General features: G+C 44.7%; 1 protein-coding gene across 1 annotated transcript in view; it reads right to left on the reverse strand.

Moving 5' to 3' along the window:
• Positions 1-23,342, reverse strand: part of Hip1 (Huntingtin interacting protein 1) — a 122,205-nt gene that overhangs the window by 58,519 nt on the left and 40,344 nt on the right. The window contains exons 12-17 of the mRNA XM_075686550.1: positions 21,720-21,781; positions 19,416-19,581; positions 13,935-14,004; positions 11,815-11,903; positions 8,522-8,590; positions 6,789-6,923 (exon numbers count right to left, since the gene is read on the reverse strand). Coding sequence (XP_075542665.1) covers positions 6,789-6,923; positions 8,522-8,590; positions 11,815-11,903; positions 13,935-14,004; positions 19,416-19,581; positions 21,720-21,781 — 591 coding nt within the window. The remainder of the gene's footprint in view (positions 1-6,788; positions 6,924-8,521; positions 8,591-11,814; positions 11,904-13,934; positions 14,005-19,415; positions 19,582-21,719; positions 21,782-23,342) is intronic.

The following is a 23,342-nucleotide window of genomic DNA, read 5'->3' on the forward strand; positions in this document are numbered from 1 at the left end:
ATGCACCTCTTGGGTATTTGCTTGTAAAGTGCTTGGTGCATTCTGAAGCTCACCAGTATATTTTCGCAGGGCTTTTCCAGGTCCAAGACTTCTAAATGAGAAAAATAAATAAATAAGAATTTAAGTATTGTGTCAGGACTCCTTTTTAACTGTAAACACAAACCAACTTTCTCTTTTTGTAGTATTACAGAAATCACTGCGTTATTTTACCTCTACCATTCCAGGCCACCTGCAAGTTTCACACATTCCACCTAATGCACCGCATACATACCGCACCTGGCAGGGGCGGTGGGGATTGAATGAGTGCTGGCACAAAACTGGCAAGTGCTACCACCAGAGGTGATAACAGAAATCAATTAACGTTGTTCTGAAATACCCTAACACTTGGAAAATGGCTGCAGGTCCAGAGAACAGCACAGCAATGAAGCTGGGCTGCGTGTCAGAGGTGTCACTGCCTATGCTGATGGACGCATCGCAGCAAAAAATTGCAGCAGAAGCCATTTCTGATGGCTACCTATGAGAATGTGACAGCATTTTAATGTTACACTGCCTTTTGACCCAATTGATAAGTTTGTATGTGTTTACTGTCTATAGATTTATAATAGCTATAGTGATTTTGATGCTACATAGATGATCACGGCTACATATGATGATAACACATCTTCCAAATTTCAAATTTCATTTATTTCTTGTGAATATGTGGCCAATCACACCTTTAGTCCTTGGAGTGGGTATTACATCAGAGGTTAAATCTACAACACCAAAGAAAGGATTACATATTTTGTGATGCCACTATAACTGAAGCCATTAATCATTTTATGAACTAGGAGAGTAAGGTTATAAATGCTGCTATTTCTATGGGCAAAGCAATTCTATAGTGGAGTAGTACTAGAGCACACATATTGTAGCCACGGGGTTCTTTGTTCAAAACCACGTAACAACAAAAAATTGTTTTTTTCTATTTTTTAAATTTTACATTGAGTTCAGCATCATCGTCAGATAGCAAGCCAGATTCAGAAAAGTGGGTGGGGTTACGCAATGAAATGCTTTTGCATTTAATATCACATGTTAAAATATATTTTCATACAACTGCATAGGACTGACTATGGAGGTGAATTACGTAGAAAAAAAATGGGCCTGCCTCATACCTGAACTATTTTGACAAAGCACCTACCACGTAGGCTACTTAGGCACAACTTTGAGGCCCCACAAATTCACCAAAGTGGGCGGGGTCCCCAAAGAAATGCTATAGTGTTTAAAATGGACAGTCGCTGCAAAACATCTGCACGGCCTCTGCCGATGCAGCTGGCCAGCTCCACAGAAACCGGCCAGCCGGTTCATCAAACTGGGACGAGGAAAGCAATAAAATGAAACAAAGAAAGAAGAGAGCTGAGAGTGCAGATGGCACGTACCGTGATCAGCACACACTCCTGGTGCAAGAAGCAAGGCAAGCGTGAAAAGCGAGGGAGGTTAGGGTTGGGGAGGAAAGCAGAAAAGACAGTGTGCAACACCTAAACAGAACAATGCTACACTGCACCGTGACAAAGCCTGCCCTAGCAACCTGTCTAGGCAGTTATGCACAACATGCACCGCAGGAGCCAAATGGTATCGAAGGTTTCATGATTAAGGGACCAAAGTATGACAAGCTGTTCTGACCAAAGTACTGACTTGCTCAAGCTTCAATTCCGTGCAGAGGTGCATTTTGTTTAATCCCAGGTCTAGGAACAGTAATTTCTTACTTTGTCCAGTATAGAGAAAAGTTGTCGGTAATGATGCCACTAAAAACGTGAAGATTTTCTAGCAAAAGAACAGTCTGTCGCTTTTCTGACGAAACGTGATGCAGCGCTGTGTTTCAGCTGAACAATGACAGGCATGCAATCTTAGCAATGTGCGATGTTGGGCGAGTTGGTACGTATTTAGAGGGTGGGAACGAGCACAAAATTTTACGGGGCAAATACCGGACAGGTACTCTGCAGAGGGCTTCTCATACAGTGGGCCCTGTTACGTGCGCTATAAGAGCACCTGCCTTTTATCCTGCGTGTCCCCAGACAACCTGCAGTTGAGATTTATTCTGGATCAAGCAGGCAAACATCGCACCCTCCAAAACATGGTATAATTAACAATATCAATATTTGTACTAGCAGGTTTTGCAGAAACAATTCAAAGGGTTTCTAGAACTTTCAAGGCCCTGACAAAGCCTTTCCAAGGATCAAAGCACCATGATGCCTGCCTGCTTGAAAACAAAACACTGTCTTAAACAATGAGCAAACCATTTTTTTTATAGTGCACAGATGCTCGCTAAGCTATTCTTGCATAAACCATCCCTTACCACCACAAACAAGATGGTTCCTTACCCCAGAGATGCTAGTAAAATTGGATTGGCTTGACTCTTGGATTGCACAAACCTTGTGATAAGACAGATAAAATCCTATAAGCATCTTGCGAAATTTAAGAGCCTTCAAGCTTTGAAAATGACAGTTTTGTGTTCAAGGGTTTCCAGTGGTTTCATACAACACACACCAGAATGCCAGCTCTGAGCAAAACTTGAGCACGAACGAGTGAATGGCTTAAACAAAAGAGCCAATCATACCTGTATCATTGATCAGTGCAACATTCTGTACGAAACTGCATGCCTGATACTGCAAAGCCACTGAAGACACGTCAGCAAGCTTGACACACAGCTGACTAAGCCTACTAGGTGACTAAGCCTACTAAGCTGAGATAGATTGCTAGTGAAACACGATGTGGATCATTTAAACCTAGTGCAGCATTGATGTATATTACTTTTCTTGCTGCACACTATATTCTCAGTGTGCAGGCAAGAGCACACAATGCTCTTGCCTGCAGCAAAAATGCAAAGTATACAAGTGTAGCACGCAGCTTATATGCAAATCCCAGCTTCCAGTGTGACTTCACAGCAACACAAAGTGTATTTTTTTGCTACAACAAATTTGTTTCGCCCATTTTCTTTGCAATAATAATTATGCAGGGTTGCTTATTATAAAGCTTTGAGCAATGTTATTTAGGTAGATTATACATCAAATTTTTTTTTTGGTATTAACTATGCACGCAGGTTAAACGTGAAGGCAGTTATAAATGCAAAAATATGCAACCAGCATATTCTGGTTGTGAAGCATGAGGTTGCCTATTTATATCAGCCAAAACTGTGACATCTATTTATCACACATGTATCAAAACACCATGTGTTACAAGGCTATACATATATAACTCCAGTCCATTGCTGGCTTGTGAAGAAGCACTTTATTTTGCATTTAATACCCTGAAAATTCCAGGGTAATGTCCAAAAACCTAGTTTGTACATGGTGGCTATTAGAGCTGACAAAGATACGTTTAGTACTTGCTTGAATCCTTAAAAAAGACAAGGTAATTCTTGTTTTTTCTGGAAGAAAAGTGAACACAAAGCAAACAATGTCACAAAATAACACAGGCACTTAAAGTAGGCCTTACGTTATGCCATCACACTACTTGGCATTTGTAGTGTAGCCCTGTACAGCCAAATGTACTTTGGTGTTTTTCATTTGAACATGAACCTTCCAGCATCTGAATGATTGAGTTGATTGCAGTGTCATTCCAGGATAAAGTGCAACAAACTTTATCTGAAAGGTTGAATGACAATTTAGAACCTCAGGATATCCAAAGAGTAACTTTTACCAAGCGCAGAGGTTTCACAAGCAAGAAAATGAAGCACATATACGACAGTATTGATACCACTACCTTGACAATGCAGAACTAAATCTTGATGACATCAGTGTGATTTATAATTGCTAGAAAGCAGTCAGCCACCGGCACACAGCTATGAACACACTGCGTTTATACATGAAAGAAGATGGGCATTGGCCAATTTTGGTGGATTTTCCTACGGAACTAAACAGTGCTGTTTCTTTTTACAGCTCTGTCACTGCTGTATGCCATATCTGTGGCACCATATCTGGGTTGCCTTCTTGACTCACTGCACGCTGTGGTACTCGGTAGAATAAAATCTTCCGAGATTACAGAATCCTCATGATGCTGCAGCAACATATGGCCACTGGGTCTAGTCCCATTTCTTCCCCTAATCTGCTCTCTTCAACGGAGGTTTTTCGGCACCAAAGCCCTGTATCCATAAACAAGTATCAGATTAGACTGAGATGTTCCCCAATATGAGCAGTTCTATTATGAGTACAGTATATTTCTGTTTTCATAAAAAAGCGCTAAAGACGAAGACGAAGTCGAAGGAACACATACGAGAGGACTGGCGTATGTGTTCTCGCCCAAATCAAGGTATTGCTGTATACTACCATTTTTCGCTTTCAGTTGATTCAATCCCGACCGAATATCCTGGCTCGCGCACATGCATTTAGTGGGTCCAAATGTTCTTTATTTCGATCCTAAACTTGGCCTCTGCCGGATAATTCAAACTTGGCCAGTCGGCATGCAAATGCCTGATCCCTATCGTGACACCAACAGCGACCCCTTTACTGGCAATGTCTGTCTCGGCAGAGCTTAGGGGACAGTGATTGTGCTGAACACAGGTAATAGAATCTACCATCGAAAACGCCTATTTTCATCCAGCCTTAGGAAGATTTTCAAGCAATGACTAGCTCACAAGTCTGATTACAGTATTTAGTTGATTCTAAAGCATCTTTTTCTTTTTATCATAGAAATTGAACTAAAAGCCACGTTTGCGATGTTTGTATGCTTTGCCGCATAACACAACTGTATTGCGAAAAAGCTGACTCAAAACCGCTCGGCGAAGCTGACTTTAGGTAGCCTGTCGCCCCTGTGCAACACATATTATACCCTTGACACACGGGCACTCTAAAGTCCTTTAGGTAAGGGGACATCTACCGGAAAGGCGTTCAAGTGCAGTGACACACGACAAAGGAGTATCTCCTTTGCGGCAAAGTTCCTTTTCGGGAAAGGAGATCGGGCAACTACTTTTCGAGCGGAAAAGGAGTTACTCTCGCACACAGCGTGCACAACTCGTCAATAGAAGGAAACCTGCCACACAACTACGGTGCCCATAGGTATTTTTTTTACCTTGCGAAAATGTTTTAATTGTTAGCGGTAATACAATTTGTCGAATAGTGAAGATTTCCTCTAGCTATACTCTCAAACGCTCGCATAACGTCGCTAGTGCCGCCATGTTGAATTCCGGCAGTGTCGTCGTTGTTTGCGGCGCGCATGTGGTGTGTTCACGTCACGAGATGGAGACTGCACAATCAGCGCCCACAGGAAATACCCAGAAGAAACCACAGTTGTTGGAATAACATATTGAATAAAACGCATTACGCCTGCGCGCACAAAGGAAGGGACGACAAAGACGTGAAAAAGGACGACAGAAACGTGGGCATCACCAGAATAAACAGCACGCACAGCAAAACACCAGCTGCACTTAGTTGCTAGACCAAGTTAAATGGCAGCTAACAACGCAAAAACGCGAATAAAATAAACGACTATAAGCATTATTAGCCATCAACAATGAAAAAAAAAATATTTTTAGGTTCTACAGTAGCTAAGTGTAATTAAATACGCAGCTTTTTAAGAATGTTTTCTCTCTTGTGGCTTTAACAGCCAGTGCTATTTTTCTTGCGGCGTTCATCTGAGGAACTACCTAAAGAAGTTCAGTGCGGTGCCGTGTGTCATCGGCGCAACTCCTTTCTGCAAAGGGTCCTTCAGAGTAGCAAAAGGGGTTTACTGGAAAGGACTTTACTTTTGCCCGTGTGTCAGGGGTATTAGACCTTGCCAATATTTCTTGCTAAAAAATCAGGTGCGCATTAGATTTCTACTTTGCTTAGAAGCTATAATGTTATCTTTACGTTAGTTTTCTACTTTGTTCCCAGAGAAGGCGGGCGCGCATTTGATTCGGGGCATGTTAAAATTGAGCGAATCCTACCAAATTAATTTAACAGAGGTGTGTTTAGATGTTTTTTTCTGCATTTTGTTTAATTCGACTCGCCGGATAATTCACTCAATAGCTCCCTAACTATCGTCAGCGATTTCTACTATAATGAGTTGCTCTAGAAGCATGTCTACACTCTAGTTCTCCTTGGTAGAGGCTGAAAGTGCCTGATTATAAATAATACACCTGGCAGCATTGTAGGTTAGGCATCACCAATGACAGATGTAATGCTAGGAGACACGAAGAGGCCTGTATGCATAAGAGAGCAAATGTGAGTGGCTGATATACTAATAAAAGTAAGGAGGAAGAGATGGAGCTGGGGGCAGATCGTGTAATACGTGATGAAGATAACAGACGGTTGGTAAGAGTAGCTGAATAGGTGCCACAAGAGTGGAAGCGCAGCCGAGGAAGGCAGAGATTTAGGTGGTGCGATGAAATCAGGAAATTCAGGGGGCACAGAATGAAGTTAGCCATGTGACGACGTGAAATGGGTAAGTGGAAACTGCTGAGAGACACCATTGTCCTGTAGTGGGCATAAAGTGGACTCGATGACAATCACTGGTGAGCATTATGACATTATGACTGACCCCAGTTACTACTTTGCCCAAGGGACACTTCGAACAAGACAGGAACGATAGAGGCATAAGTTACCTCAATATGCAGAAAAAAAGTTCAGAGGATTTTAGTACCACATGTTATCCCTTCAGCTATGTATAATGCTTGCCTTTGGTGTCCCTTTCAAGTCATTGGTGCACAAAATGTGCCCCGCTTTGAACAAGCGGGTTACAAACAAGGTGGCCAAATTGCACCTGTACTCAATACAGTGATGTAGAAGAAAGAAGAAATAATAAAAACGAGTTGTTCCTGCCATGCCAAGGAAACACACCTGAACATTTTCCCGCAGGGTGTGGTTGTCCTTTGTCAGGGTCTCTGCCTCGGCCCCTTGGGCGGCCAAACCACCGAGCTGTGCCTCGACCGTCCTCTTCTCCTCCCGAGCCTGCCTCAGCTGCTCGCCTAGATCCTGCAAGGTCGAAGAAGGTCCAGAAAGACAAGAGAATCGGACAGGTTATTGGTGATTGGAACAGGGTGATGGGGCCAGAATCAACAAAAGTAGGCAACAACACACAGTGCCAATTGATGACTGAAATTTAAAATAAACCAAGAACAGTAGAACAGTAATCAATTATGAAACAAGGTGTCACAAGATCGTAATCCAAAAAATTGATGTTACACGAAGTCATCAAATTGCACATGAAAGGAAACAAATGTACAGTGGGCTTGAAATTCAAACAAAAAACAAGAACAGTGAAAGACAGGAGCAAGAAAATGTGGCCGGTTTTTCTGCTTTTCTTTCCTTTCACCTTTCTTTCATCTTTCTTTTGGTGAATTCTTGTTTTGACTTTTGTTTTATAAGGTTTAGAACAAGGTTATGCATGCTATTAATGTTCAGGCACAGAATAATCAGCACCAGTTGTCTGGAATTATTTACATTTCTGATTCAACATTAGCCACTAAAGGTGCCCATGTGCAAACTGGTGGTGAAGCACTTCCTGGAAGAGCCACCCCCCACAACACCTCCGATAACCCTAAAATTTTCTGGTTGGAACCCTTGTGCACACCTATTTTTAACACCACTGAGCCTCCACAGTTATTTATCAAGCGAGGGTGCTTACAGCTGTTAAATATGGTTAGTTGTAGTCCACTTGTATATCTCACCAAAAGGCAAAGTATGAATTTCCCCGACAACTTCTAGTTTCACAACCTGTTGAGTGTGCGTCAAACAGATGAAGCAACCAAAATTTAAAAATTGCCAGTGGCTTAGCTCGGCTATGCCAGGATATACGTAGCGAAAGCTAAGGCATAGCATGGTTAGCCTTGGTTAATCTTGATTGCAATTCCAGGTTAGTCTGGTTATGTAGCTATGCTGCAGCCTTCAGCCTGTCGTATGGCGCGCTGTTCGTCTGTTTCCCGAGCGATTCGCTTCCTCTTCATCTCGTTCCGATGTTGATTCCAGGCCTCCTCCTGCTTATCAGAATTGTCGCCATCCATACTGCTTAAATGATATTGCGTGACATAAAAACGACACGGACGTGAAAGAAGACGACACACCAAGCGCTTGGTGTGTCGTCTTCTTTCACGTCCGTGTCGTTTTTATGTCGCGCAATATCATTTAAGCAATGGATTACCAACTTGCCCGGAATGCTGCTCTCATTCACATCCACACTGCCACCTCAACTGTGGTTGTGGCGCACACGAGCTCTCCTTTTCAATCCTCCGATATGTTATCAGGCATGCGACGCAGCTGGCAAAGCGAGCGGAGGCGAGCGCAACGATGAGGAACGCAGTGTGACGTCATACCAAACGGCAGCGGCGAGAAGATGCCGCACTGCGCAGCAGCGAAACACCTGTGGCTCGGTGCTACTAGTGGCGCATGCGTAGTAGTGACTAGGGAGCAAGAGAGAGAGAAATATCCGTGGCGAGGCACACATTGTGATGTCATGCGCTTCCTCGGAGCACTGCCATGGCGAAATCGCAAATTCGCGGCCAGTAAAGCTTTTGCTTTAAAATGTAAGAACAGCAAAATAGCAAAGGATGTTAAGGTCCTGGGGAACAACTCACCTGACGTACTTTCTCGGCACCCTCTGCAGCCACCTTTGCTGATGAAAGCTGCTTCTCGATGTCTGCTTTCTGCAAGCAACACACAATGTTAATAATCACCATCAACTTTTAAACATGCTATTTGGGCATGTTTTTCAACTGGCAGCGTCAACTGTAACGCGCTCAATATGAGCAAAGTGCTCTGTAAAGGCACATGGGATGCTAGCTTACATTTCCCAGAATTCTTTTACCTCAGTTCTTCCGTTGTTTTTCACAATGTTTTAAATCAAGCATATTTTCCAAGCGGCTGGATGGGCGCTTCCCGATTATGCCAGAAAACAAATAGGTGATGTTCTCATATGTGATGTTCCTGCAGAGATTTCTCTCATGGAGTCCACATTCTATATACCTGACAAACCACCTCTGTAAAATTCAAAATTCCTAACCCGCTCTGCAGCTGTACAGCAAAGCCTCTATTTTGGATTTCATGGAATCGGAAGAAATGTCCAAATTAATCAAACAGAATTATCAATGGCATCAAAAAAAGGAAAACAGTAAACAAATGCTTACTACGTCAACACGCTTTTATTTACTGAATGAGTCGGCAAGTCCCGTTTCTATTTTGCATCCCGTTTCTATTTTGCACAAAAGCAGTGGGGAAGCTGCAATTCTCATCATGTCACGACTGATTAGTCCTTGCAGTGGTGAAGGCCTCGCGACTTCCTTTGCAGCGCAACCGGGGTGTGCGTTTCCATCCGACACACGCTTTCCGATCAGGTGCACATCCCGATTATTTTTACACCAGTGAGACAGTCACCAACAAATCACCCATCCATCACAATATAGCCGGTGCTCTTCATCCTCAACAGCTTCGACTGTGCTTGTGACATCGCGCACAGTCATTGCACTGAGTCAAAATGAAACTACTGTTTGCCGCAACCACAGCAGACAAAGTCACTGTCGCTATCGACGTGTTCATGGACGGTGACCATGCCGTTCGGAAGGCAACGTGGCCAGCAGTGTTATGCGCCGTGGTAAATGAAAGAATAAAGGCTATAAAGACACAAATAGGCACGAAGCACTTCTGCATTCCTGTTGTTCACGTTTTACTGTAATTACTCGATTTTAACATGAGTTCATTTTTCATCATTTTCGTTGCTCGAACTTGACCCTCACGTTATATTCAAATGAAGGCAAAATTGACTATACTAAAACAAATATTCTAAATCCTGCTGTTCTTAGAGTTACGTAGGCATTTACGTCTCGATCCAATCCATTGAGAAGTTGATCAAAGTCAAAACTTGATTTCTGTTTGAATTGACTCCATTTTCATTGCGCTTGTGATATGCTTACCAATGCTACAGTACCCTACGGCCTTTCATACTTCAACTCCGTTTATTCATGATGCCATGGCGATACAGCACGCTCAGTATGACACCCACTTCGAGAGACAAGCAATTTTGATGGCTGAAGAGCTGGGAAACTCCAACGCGGCTCGGTGGCTCCACATCAATTCGTGGATGATGGGAGCAGTGGAAGGCCCACTTCAATCAATTTTTCTAACATGCAAAGGGGTCGCAGAATTTTACGAATTATCGGGCAATCAAAAAAAGCAAATCTGAATGAGAAAACAATTCATTTGGATGAATTTAGGAGTCGGTGATGAATTATATATGGTTTCATGCCACGTCGACAATATCCTCACACAGGCGGTACGAATTAAGAGAAGCCAGCCACGCTGTTGCGTGCACTCCGCCCCCGTGGCTGACAGCGTCACCCACACTGGGACGATGCTATCACGAAAAGCGCCGGCAGGAGGGAGCCAAATGCTTTGTCTGCCTCTTGCTCCAACGGGTCACCAAAAACCGAGATTACGCAACCTCTAATACTAACTGCGTGGGAAGACAGCTTACATGACGCCACGCAGTCTCGGCATGCCCTCTCTTTGCACACGTGGCAGATTACCTCTAAGCCAGGATGCGCGGCTGCACATGCACTCAGCCGCACTTACAGCCATGCGCAGCCACAGCCAAGATGCGCGCCACAAATCGTGACATGGGCCAACTTCCTATACCCGCCCTGCCCCTCGCGCGCGCTTGATTGCATTACTACAAGCTCGCTCCCCTCCCCCTTTCCCTTTTATCGCGCAGGAAGGTGGTACTCGTGGGTGAAGCCACCATTTTTCTTGCCTCACCCTTGCACACTTTCACTCACACCTACGAAGTGTGCGGGGCGTGATAGGGTCTTATCACAGTTCACACGGACAATGATGTGACTCCACTTCTGCGGTCTCGCTCTTGTCGCGTGGCATACGAGTAGAGAGGTGCATTTGCAAGCAGCCGCTTGTAATTCAATGATTTCACCACCGGTGTCAGCGGGAGTTTCCATTTATCATCTCACACTCTTTTGCTGCGGAAGTGAAATTTCGTTATATTGAAATCGCACGCAAACACACTTCCTTATATTGAGGTTCTAATTACATGGTGTTCTACGGACAAGAGGTAACGAAAAGTTAAATCATTTGTTATATTGAGAATTTAGTTACACTGAAGTTCATTGGATTGAGGCTTAACTATATTTCTGCTCGTGACTATGGTGATTCAGACTCCGCCGCTTCATTTCAGTTGGGTGCTAGAGCCGCTGTTGCTCTACTGCATCGCACATTTGAGGCTCTCCACACTCGCTGAGCTCCGAGAGTTGTCCGAATTAACCTGTGTATGGTCAAATACGTCCGAATTAATGAGAGTTTGATTCCATTAAATAATGCATATGCCTGCTGAGACCAAAGGACGAGCCCGAATTATCCAGTTTTCTTAATCAACGAGGGTTGCATTTCTCAATTCTGAAGACAAAAAAGTTATGGTGAAATTTTCTGTGGACTGAATTAATTGGCACCTGAAGGGGATAACCAGCTAGCCCACGCAACAGCATTGCTGGCCGGTAAGCCAGCATTTCATGATACTAGCTCTACGGAAGGCCAATTAAAGAAATAGTAAAGAAATGAACTGAATCTATATAAGATTGTTAGATTACCCTTTTAGAAACTCCCTACTATTTTCTTCTTGTGCGAGAATGGCTAGATGCATTGCAAAGAGGCGAATGAAGGACACGTGAAATATGTGGTGTTAAAATCACGCTGTGTACTAGCGTATTGTAGGTGTTGGAAGTGCTTACGGTTTACAATCTATTACTTAACCGTCACGTTAATGCCTGCCTGCAGTGCTCTTTTAAAGGTATTTGCAGCACGAGGAATTAAGCAAAGATATACAAATACAGAAACAATCAGATCGATGCAGCAGTGAAAGGTCACTGACCGCCCTCAGGAGGACAATGTGCTCCTCCCGAAGCTTGTTGTAGACTTCCTTCATTTTGTGGAACTTCTCCTCATTGCTCTTGGCCTTCTCTGTGGACAGAGAGAAGCGCAAAGCAGGGATCAGCAGAAAATTCTGGCAACAGCGAGATCCAGAACAATTATCACACTCAAGCAAGTACCAGAAGGAGCAAACAGTCCCTCACAGCGCTTAAATGTCCCGACTTTATACGCACCATATGGGAAATTGTGACGTCAAAGTTTCCCTTAGTCACAGACTGCAATTGTGAGTCCCATGCCATTAGCTCTCTAGAACACAGGCTGCAAGTCAAAAATGCCCGTTCATCATCACCACAACTGAAGTACCACCCACTGCAAGATATTTGATGCCCGACTGCCTAAAGATACTGACACAAGCCACCCTCACCCAGTTACGACGTACAAATCTCATTTCGCCTTTCTACCTAGCTCTCTGTCTTTCAGCACTTCATCCTCCTAGACTCGCCCTTCTGTTCCTTGATTTGCTCAGTAAGTACCCTGTCCTTACTTTTAAAGCAAAGTGAAATGCCGTATTTTCTGGTGGGTAAGACATGTTTCTTTTCTTCCCCGAAATTTTCGTCAGGGTTTCTTGTACAACAGTTTATCTTATACGTGCATAAAACCAAGTGCGCTGGTGCACACAATATATGCACGTTTTCCAGAGGACAAGAAATTGTGTGCGGGAGCATTCTGAAAGAAATCAAATCTTGTCTAAACAGTGGAGCGACCGTGGCGACAGATGCCAGCTCCGAGGACTTTGCCATGTAGGCAGCCCAGCTACTGTAGTGCGGCCTCCGTGATGAAGGTGCTCCCATGGTCTGAGGTCACGTCTGCTAGTTTGCTGTCATAATGTACTTTTTTTAAAGAAGTCTGGTCTAACGCGATAAATAAGAAAAAGGTACCACAATTTTTCACTGTCACGGTGTGGTGACAGACATAGGCCCGTGAAAAAAAAAGGAAAGAAGAAAAAAAGACAATGTAAAAATGAAAGAAAGAAGAACAATGTCATTATCATTACCATCAATCACCCAAGCAAGATGTCTTGTTCACCAGTCCAGCAGTAGTCTATAGTCACCGTGCTTCCAGCTTCCGATCGACTCTTAGCTGTTGTATGTGTTTCAGGCTCGTGATCATTATCTGTGTGTTCAGCATGAGCACGCCATGGAGGCAATGCACTTACGACGTCGTGCAGAAGTTATTCAGAGGCCGCGACCGTAACCCAGCGATGCTGCTAGCTTAGGTTGCTTTACTTTTTGACAGTGTACCGGCAGATGAGGCCTTTGATTACTTCGAGTTAGGTGCAATAAATTCCAGCTTCCTGCACCTAAGAGAAGCATTGGCTCAAGTTTTATTCCGCAAGAATTTACAGCTCATAAAAATTTTGTTTATGGAAACTTAGTGTCCCGAAATGAGTGAGTACAACATTTCACAATGAGTGTACAAACATGTATAACCATATCTGACCATGCCAACTGAGCTAAAATTGGTGCACCTCATACACAGGTGCGTCTTATATATAAATTTGTCTGCATGGAAACAAAGCGCTGCATGAGCGGAGGTCTGTCTGCGGCGGCTGCTGTGAATTGCACCCATGCAGCACAATTAGCGAGGCAGTCGCACCCCATTTCGCTTCATTTGCAAAGTGCTGCACGAGACAGACTGTCCGTGCCAGCCAATACATCACGGAATGAAAACACGTAGCTGCGCTCAAATTTCGCATTGGGGGGGTATCGCAATCGTGGGTGAATTTTTTTTTCTCTGAAAGTCGCAAAAAGTGGGGACTGCGTCTTATACAAAAGTACGACTAATACATGAAAAAATATGGTAAGTACCCTGTCTCTATTTTTAAAAAATAAAAGAGTTACGTTTTTCTAGTACTTATAGATACGAATATAAAAGATTTCCTTCTTCCTCCAAAGAAGAAAAATAGGATAATGAAACTGATTGCCAGCAGTGCCTGTAGAATAATTCTTTTAATTTAACTTTACTAGTTGCATCCTCAGATACATTCACACATGCATGTACGCATGCACACATGCTGGAAGCTTGCAAGACAAAGAGAACAGACAGATTCCAAGCTCTTACTCTCAGCCTCCTCGGCTTTCTTGGATGCTTCACTACCTGATGAGGCTGTTGTCTGCAATGCCTCCGTCTCCTGCATGAGAAAAGGCCACACATCCATCTCCCTGACAACAGTGTTCCAATAATGACCACAATCCACTGAATTCATTTATCTATTACATGCACAGTAGCAGCCAGAAGCACAAAGAGCAGTAGTGCATAGGAAAGGGGAAGATAGTGAAAAAGACACCAGAGCAAGAGGAGCAATGTAAAGATGGTTACAATGATGGGAAGTTGAAAAGCACTACACCATTCTACACTATGTTCTGTACATGTGCCATTCATCAGACATCCTACTGCAAATATTACCCAGTTTTATGTGAATTAGATAAAATGAAATCTGATAATAGGTGTTCTGACATCTAACTTCAACAAACTGACAAAGCTACGTTTCTGTTGAAACAACCTTCACATTCCTTATCCCTGACAGGTAATAAGATTATTGCATGATCACTGTCACAGGAAATCGTGCAATCTACAAGATTCCCACCTCTATAAATAGTTCTCAAGAGTGCATGCGTCAGTTTTCTGCAGTATATATTGATCACAGCAAATACTTTCTACAACTCCAGATGCCATACACAGTAGAACCTTGTTCATACATTCTGTAAAAAAAAAAAAATGAGATAAAAAAAAAAAAACTTACTAACTGGGAAAACGTAGGATCTGAAGTCACTAAAAATTTGGAAGACTTAACTGTAGTCAGCATCTACAAATGCAAAGCATTGGTGCGTGAGACGGCAATGCACACCGATTTGGTGGGAGTTGAGGGGTCTGAGATGCTCGTAGTTTTTGTGGCTTTCGCAAGCTTACGCGCGTTCCTCGAACTTGGCCTGGGTCAGCAGCTCCTTGGGGTGGAGCATTTTGGTTATGATGTGCGCACTTGGCGAGAATCATTGCAGCACGAGACGCTGACGTGCACCGAGCTCATGGGGCCCAAGCAACCCAACCCGAGACGGGCGTTGTCATTTTAATGCGGGGATGGGAAACCGAAACAAAATTGAGCTGGTGGGCAATACCAGAACACAATGCCATAATGCCGTTGCCAGTGCAAAACATGGCACTCACTTCACGCCACATGCAGCAGGGAATGGCAGCAAGTTTAGGTTATCGCCTATTATAAGCCTGCAGCACGCTTCCTACGTCACACGTGCTGTAAAATAGATAGCTGAAGATGCTAATCGCAATGGGTTGGCAGCGATAACTGCGAATGGCAATGTGCAACAACCCGTGTGGAATACTGGAATAGGAAACCGAATAGGAATAAGAAATTGAGTGTGTGCTGGCATTTTCACATGACACAGGCCGGCGAGAATTGCAGCAAAACTGCAATTAAGGTCATCTACTGCTCTAGATCGCACATACCTTGCATGTTTACTTGTTTACATGGAGTCTAGTGGCCAGGAAACTTATCACCTGATCGCACTTTGGCAACAGTGAAACCCCGTTCATACGTTTTTCACCGGACTGAGGAAAAAGAACGTAACAGCCGGGAAAACGCAACAGTGAGGAAAGCTCCGAAAATGAATGAAAAAAGTGCAGCTTCAACTATAGACAATTTATTTCCATAGAGTGCGCTTAGGACTTAAAAAAGTCTAGAATGGTGGCTTGCCATTTCTTTCGCTCGCTAAAAATCACCACACATTTCTCAATAGCCTGGAAGGCCGCATTACTGTCAGCGTCGCTGTGAGGTGCGACGTACCTGCAGAGGAGGTCCAGAGCCGCGACCACTTCTCCAAAGCTAGGATTTGGCAACTCCCCGGCATCATGCGGCTTGTGCTCCTCGTCGTCACCGCGCCACGGCAATGGCAACGGACGAAGGAATATCCGCGGGAAATTTTGCCCTCTTTGGCGTAATCATGCTAACGTGGTAACGATTGTTTAGTATTGCTGCGGAGCGCACGCGTCTGAGCAGCCCGGTTGCGCGCAGCGCGGCGTGGTTTCGCAAGAAATGTAAACAAGAGAGGAGAGCTGGCCCGATAGGCGGAGCAACGCCAACTTCCGGCTTCCCTTTAGCTATAGGTTTGTTCGATTCAGAAAAAATGTGCACGGCACCACAAACGAAAAGGTGCAGGGGGTGCCTGGCTGCACCCACTCGCTGCAAGGTTCAAGGGTGCAGTGCACCGCGGCGGCACCTTGCCTTGCACCCCGTTCAATCGAGCACGGGGGTGCAGAGTGCGCTGCTGCACCTCTGGGAATCGAGGGTCTAGGTGCAGTGCACCGTGAATAGGTGCAGAAGGTGCAGAGAAACTTGGCTGAATCGAATAGACCTATAGCTTCACAAAGAGTGACGTCAGGGCCTCTCCCGAGTTTCCTTCCTCCGTGAGTTGACCCGTCCAACAAACCATGCTGTGACCGTAATCACAGTGATGATAGTGAGAGCATTTTTCACGAATGGCCGCCTAGTAGTGGCCTCTCGAACTGGCGTGCGGCTTCTTGCAGCCAGTTCCATAGCCAAGCCCGATCAAAACTCGTTAAAAGCCAAAATGGCGGTTGGAGCGCGTTGCCTACTTTAGCCCAGGCGTGTTCGGGTGGCGACGCATCATGCGGGAACGTTTTCACAGCTACTACGTAACAGCGGGGTTCCTTATACATTGGATCCTATGGAAGCTATGCCGGGACCGGATGAAAACGACGTAGAAGCCGGGAAAACGCAGCAGTGAGGAACGTAACAGCGGGGTTCTACTGTATACCGTATTTATTCGCATAATGATCACACCTTTCTGTAAAAAAAATTTACGCAAATTCAGGGGTGCGATCAACACGGGTTAAATTTCCTGCGAAATTTTTTCATCCCGCGTTTGTTGCGGGATAAGAACAGGTCAACAAACAGGCGGCTGCCGCTGTATGTAGTGCGGGTCACCAAAACAAAAATGGCGGCCGGCGGAGCAAGCTGAATGTGCTGAATGCGATTTTTTCTTCTCGTGAGTACATTATGTGCATTGAAACAGTTTCTTCCGTATCAGTAATCAATAATATCATTAATATCTGCAAGTTTGTGGCAATAACGTAGCCATGTCCACTTTGAGGGGACGAAAACAGATGGGCGCGCTTAGCTGCCAGCGCCATAGAAACACATGGCCGGCATGCTGCGGAAACTGCGGCATCTGTCTTCACTACTATCCTAATACGGCACGTTTCCGTTAAGAGTGGGCGAATATCTTAGCTGTGTTATAAGCGTCAACTTATGCATAGGGTACACTTCTAATGCATCAGTGTACAGTCGAACCTGACTATATCGAACCCGTTTACATCGAATTATGCCATATATCGAACAATTTCTGGGCACGGTATAGTTACAATGAGTATATATAGCAAAAATTACGCATACATCGAACAAAACTAGTAGCGACTCCCGATATATCGAACGTCAAGCGGCGGAAAGTGCCCCCGGAAGTTGGCTTTCCCTCGCGGTGACTGGAAATCCCGGCGGCGCGGCTCCATCCAACCGCTCTCCCTACGTGACCGCGCTACCTCGGAGCCGCCGACACCCCCCTACAAAAAATGATCCTGGCCCGCCCGCCCGCAGCGCTTGCTCAGACAGCCAATCAGAAGCTCTTGTGCCCTCGTCGTGCAAGATGGCGTAAGTGTGAGTTGTCTCGCTGCTTATCTGACTCATTGTGTGCGCCTTCTCCCGCAGTGTTGCCGTGATGAAGCGGCAGAACTCGCCTTTCGTCGTGAAGCTCGAAATCATAAACCGGGTCGAACGTGGCGACAAGTAGGACGTCCCCGCAACGTACAAGATTCCGAGGTGCACTCTCGGCACGATCTTGAAGGGGGAAATTAGGGCTAAAGCGGCCTAACTCGCGACCCGGTGCCCGTAGTGCCCGTGGCGCCCGACGCGTACGCACGGCCGTGTGCGAGTGGTTCATCCAAAATAGCTTCAGCCGTACCGACTTCCGCGTGCTCGGTGATGACTGTAAATTCTGATTAATGCGACGAAGCCGTTGTCGTTGTTGCCGAAGTTTGGAGCGAGCTGTCAGAATTTCCGGAAGCTGTTGACAAATCAACGGTGGACGAGTTTGTGAGCGCAAATGATGGTGTCGCGACCACGGGAGAGCCCGGAAACGAAGACTACATTGCCGACATCGTGCCGAGCACAAGTGAAAATGGGCACTACGAGGAAAGCAACGACCGTCTTTGGCCCACATCCTCCGAAGTGATTGGTGCACTCGCACTAGTCCGGTGCTTCTGCGCGAATGCGGAATGTTGCGGCCTCAGCTGCTCCGACTCCTTAGACAACGTGGGGAAGTGCGTGCCTCGCACGCAGCGAAATTGCCCAAGCAGAAGAATATGCAGGACTATTTCGTGCGAAACTAAGCTAGTTTCATCAATAAAGTGATTTTATAAATGGTATGTGGTTTTATGACATCCAATTATTTAGCAGGCTTATATCGAATTATGCTCTATATCGAACTGATAGGCGTTTTTTTGCGAGTTTGATATAGCCGGGTTCGACTGTAAATGTGGCTACTATCGTTGCCGCTCGCGATTTGTTGCGTGCCCACGAGTGCAGATGAGAAGACTCGAAAGGCACTTTTCTTTGTTGTTATTGTTGACCACAACCTTTATAAAGCCTACACTTAATAAAGGCAAGTTTGGTTGTACCTCTTTTTGTCATGGACGAGCGGAAAGTGATGAAAGTCATGAAATGGGGCATCTACTTAAGAATGTTTGGTGCTTGCAGACCGCTTGGTTTGTCTTAAAGAGTCGTTCACGCAGCATTCGACAGATGGTGAGCGCGATCATTATTAGCTAGACTTGGAACACGACATATCGCTGCAGCAAGTTCGGGGTGCATTCATTATACGGGAAACAAAAAAATAAATTTTGACGACAAAATTTAGGGGTGTGATCATTAAGCGAATGCGATCATTATGCGAGTAAATACGGTACTGGATGTTGGTACCAAAAGATTTGTGTTTTCTGGCAACGCATAAACTGGCGAAAATGAAGCGGAACTGTACTGGATAACTGTTTGCATTCTCAACCGCGAACACTGGCACCGGGAAATAATATGAAACGAGATTGTACCAACAAGGTTCTACTGCAGTACCCATTTTTTTTTTTTTAACTGATGATGAGGACACCCCACGTTCAAATGCATGCTGATTCAATGAGTATCGCAGGAGACTGTCTTTTGCAGATCTATCTAAAGTGAGTGCAAACAGACCCACAAGACACATTAACCAGCATTGCTACAGAGCAGTTTATAATGGTAATGCTCATCAAAACCGTAACAAAGAGCTAGGCAGTTCCCTAGAAGCTCAGTGACACAGCATGACACTTCTGCAAGTGCAGTAAAATGTTTGCACGATGTGGCATGCGATACAGCAGATCGGACATTGTTGGGAAATTCAGCAATCCTAACAAAAGAAAAAAAAAAGGCTTCCAAAGTGAAAGTGCATGGAGAACGCGTGGGAAGTGGTAGTCAAGCGTTTGCACCTTGTTCAGTTGCCGGATGGTGCGCTCGTGCTCGGCCACCTGTGCCTCGAGGGCCACCACGTGCCGCTTGAGGTCGTCTATGTACCGCTGGTCCTCCAGCTGGACCCGCTGCAGCTCCATCCGTAGCTCAGAGTTCTCACGGAGTAGCCGCGCTATCAGCCGATCCCTGCATGGCAGGACACGAAGGTGTCGGCACTTCACACGTCACCCTACAGTTTAGGCGTGCAACATGCACCATCACGAACGACCGAAAAACGAGCCGAAAAATAAGAAGTGGAAAAGCTATTACAAGATATAGCTAGAGAATAAGACTTTGCATCACTACAGTGAAACCACGTTGATATGATTCTGCTTAATGCGGTTTTAGGGATAGTATGTCCTTTCTTCTTTCCAGCCAACATCCTGTAAGAGCAATGTATCTTAATATGGTTATTTTGATCACATTTTCACCTGAAACTGGATAATATTACTGCAGAAGTGGGCTTTTACTAGCATTTACAAAACTCATAGCTTCATATTCCAGTGTACTAGCTTAAATAACATTCCAACGACACATAAACAATGTGTTAAGCCCCAGCCACACTGGAGGAAAAACATGCGCAGCGCACCGCTGGCAGTAAAACGCTGATGCGGCAGTGCAGCGACATTGACAGGTGGCGCAATGCTCCTCAGTAGAGCGAGGAAACATCGCACCTTCCTTTTTTTAACTTCCAGACAAACTTTTTTATGGACATTAAAAAGAAGAAAGTTCAGCATACGCTGACGAGCTATTTCAACGTTGCCGAATAAAACTGCGTTGGCTGTGGTTTGCATGGCGTCGAGCGATGCTGCTCCTCATAATGTGTTATGTGGAGCAATATCGCTCAACGCCACACGAACCTTTGCTATTGAGTTTGTCACCAAGTACGTTTATTATCATACATTTTGGCGCTTGCTTTGGGTAATATACGATTTTCAAATGATACGTTTTATTTTCCAGTTCCCGTGAAGATTGTATCAATGAGATTCCATTGCACTTATCCTGTCCTAAAAGATGCTGTAATGCTCAAAATAAGCAAAAAAGTCAAAATTGTGCCGACATCGTACAAGCAGCTATGAGATTTTGCAATGGTATATCACCATGCAAACAGCAACATCTAATGCCAATTCTAATGTTAACAGCCTAAGTACTGCATTTAAAATGTGAATTCCTGTAAGTAGCACTGATCATGTTTCAGCCTTAGCTGAATGTAGTAAGGGACAGGTAATATTATACTACCGTAGCCAAGCAGTACGTGAACAAACAGGCTTTATGCAGCCAGTGTGCCTCTGGCAAAACAGGGCACGTCGATCATGCGTGCCCTGACTTGGTTAACAAGTCAGATACTCAGTTCATGCTGACAGTGAGACAGCCCTACAGCAGCCTTGGGGCAAAAAAAAAAAAAAAAAATTAGGCCTGCATACTCTAGATGTGAGAACAACTCCAGCTTTAGGTGTCCTGGCTAACATGGCTCTTCTAAGTGTGCAGGGTGAATAATGGTGCCATGAACTTGTTAAAATGACTAAGCAAGTTTTCAGCTGCAGAATTAAAAATAAAACACAGTGACCATCCTCTGGAGCAGTGGTTCTCAAATGTGGTTTCCAGTTGTCACAGTCCGACTGCCTAGCTCAAGCTCATAATGCACTCAAGGAGCCATTTGAGCAAGCTTCTCTTTCCGTTACACAAAAGCAAACAGAAAACCCCATTTCACTCTAAATATATGTAGTATTCACAGCTGTCTAGATTATATTACAGATCTGTGCATTCCTAATTAATCAAATGAAAAAGATGGAACTGCAGATGGGAAACGAAGGTGACATCACATTCAGTTGAAGACAGCTGACGTTGGAGACTCAGTTTATGACCAACTATGTCTAATGTCTCTGATGCAATCTCAACCAGCTCAGAGAACGCAGTTACATTGCACACAACATTGTAAGTGCCCCATCAGACATTCTGCTCATTCCTTAAGTGGGATAATGCCCATCAAGCTTTCATAGAGTGACCAGCAGAGTGCAAGCATTGCCTTGTATCCTACCTGCTTAACAACAATGGACCTGCTGCAGCTGTTATGCAAACGTCAGTTGTTTCAGACCCATGTGTACTGTCTCAAGTCTATAAGACTGCATACAGTCTCACGCAAGTCTGGTAGTTCGAGAAACACTGCTCTTGAGTCACAGTGGAATACAAGCTAGATGGTCACACTAGGTATGAAAGCTTGCCCAATTTGCAATGATTTCAAAGCTGCGGTTTGGTGATCACCCATGTTCCTTGGCTCCACTTACTTCTCGGCCTCATCGCTTGTGGAGTTGTTCAGGTCAGCCCTGTCTCCTGCAGCACCAAACATCTGCAATGACGAAGCAATGTGCAGGTCACAGAGAACACTCAGTCCCATAAAACAATGTGCGGCGAGATTTCTGGCAAACAACTTAGCTCTGTTTCAACTCGACTGAGCAGTTCATGCCTATCTTCTTTTTTTGCACGTGCAGTTGCCAACCGCCAAGTCAGAATTGCCCCTTCCCACTCTTAGTATGCTTCATGGCGTAACACTTCTGTATTGAGGCGAAGATGATTTTCCGGAACCGGTATTATGAACGCGCTGTACTTTCCGAGGTTCAAAGCCATTGGCGAGTAATACAAAGGCGGAGCTGGCACTATTGCTAACAGCTGCGAATTCTTTCAATGAAAAAAATTCGCAGTTCCGCCCGAAAGGCGAAGCACCAATTGCGATAGAAAATTAGTAGATTGCTGTACCAAGTAAGGATAGTAGTTTTATTGGCCGTATAAGCTTGTAAACAATGGCTCGTAAAGCAGCTTGTAAACAAATGGCAGGGCGATCCATACGGATCTAAGCTTTGGATCCATACGGACCCATATGGCTAAGCTTTTCTTTCAAGAAATCCGTACGGGTTTCTTTTGTAGCAATTGGTACGATTGGATGGATGTCTCATATTCCCTTAATTAATGACTTAATTAATTAATGACATTGCGGGCTTCCACAGAACTATTACGTCAATGGCTTACTAAATAAATTAACAATGATAGAATGTGTAAGCATGACTCAACAAGGACGTAGAAAGAAACAGACGCACAGAGACAGCGCTGTCTTTGTGTGTCTGCTTCTTTCTACGTCCTTGTTCAGTCCTGTTTGCACATTCTATCATGGATTCAAACCAACTAGCCCGCCAACGTGTTCTAACTAAATTAACCAGCATGGTGTCACATGCCCACAGGTAAACATGAACACATCTCGCTTGATGATAGTGGAAACTGTCTGCGAAAACGCGAGTTAGGAATCGTGGCAGCAGCCGTGAGCCAATTGACCTTTGTGCATCTGTCGCTTCAACGCGAACGAAGCGTCGAAAGTACAGCGCATACGAAGCTACCAGCACTATGCGCTAGGCTTGTGTGAATATTCAATATTTTCGTATAGTTGAACGAATAATGTGCTATTCGATATTCGCTTCGATTCGAATTTTGTTATTCGGAAATTTCGAAGCATTCGGCTCAAACGAATAGCCGCACTCAGCAGGCAGAAGGCGTTTTCGGAAGTTTCAGTTTTGGATTCAGTAATACTTTTCCCAATCCAATCCAAACCAAGCCAGGAAAACAGAACTATACTCACAACAAAGGCATACAAAAACGCATCTCGTCGGCGTAGTGGTGTGGTCGATTGCATTTAGTGGGCGACTCTGTCTCTGCCACGGCGGCATTTGATCAATCCCAGCCGCCTTGGACCACTCCAGAGAGTACCATTGGGGACTTGCATGCGGCCAGCAATCTGATTTGGAACTTTCTTGTAAAGATTCCACTGGGAACTGAAGCTCGATGTCTTAAATGCAAGGCAGTCCTGAAGACCGCGACAAGTACGACAACAACCCTAGCAACGCATTTAAGGAGACACCCGG

The sequence above is a fragment of the Dermacentor variabilis genome, chromosome 3 (assembly GCF_050947875.1).
Source record: "Dermacentor variabilis isolate Ectoservices chromosome 3, ASM5094787v1, whole genome shotgun sequence".
Lineage (NCBI taxonomy): Eukaryota > Metazoa > Arthropoda > Arachnida > Ixodida > Ixodidae > Dermacentor > Dermacentor variabilis.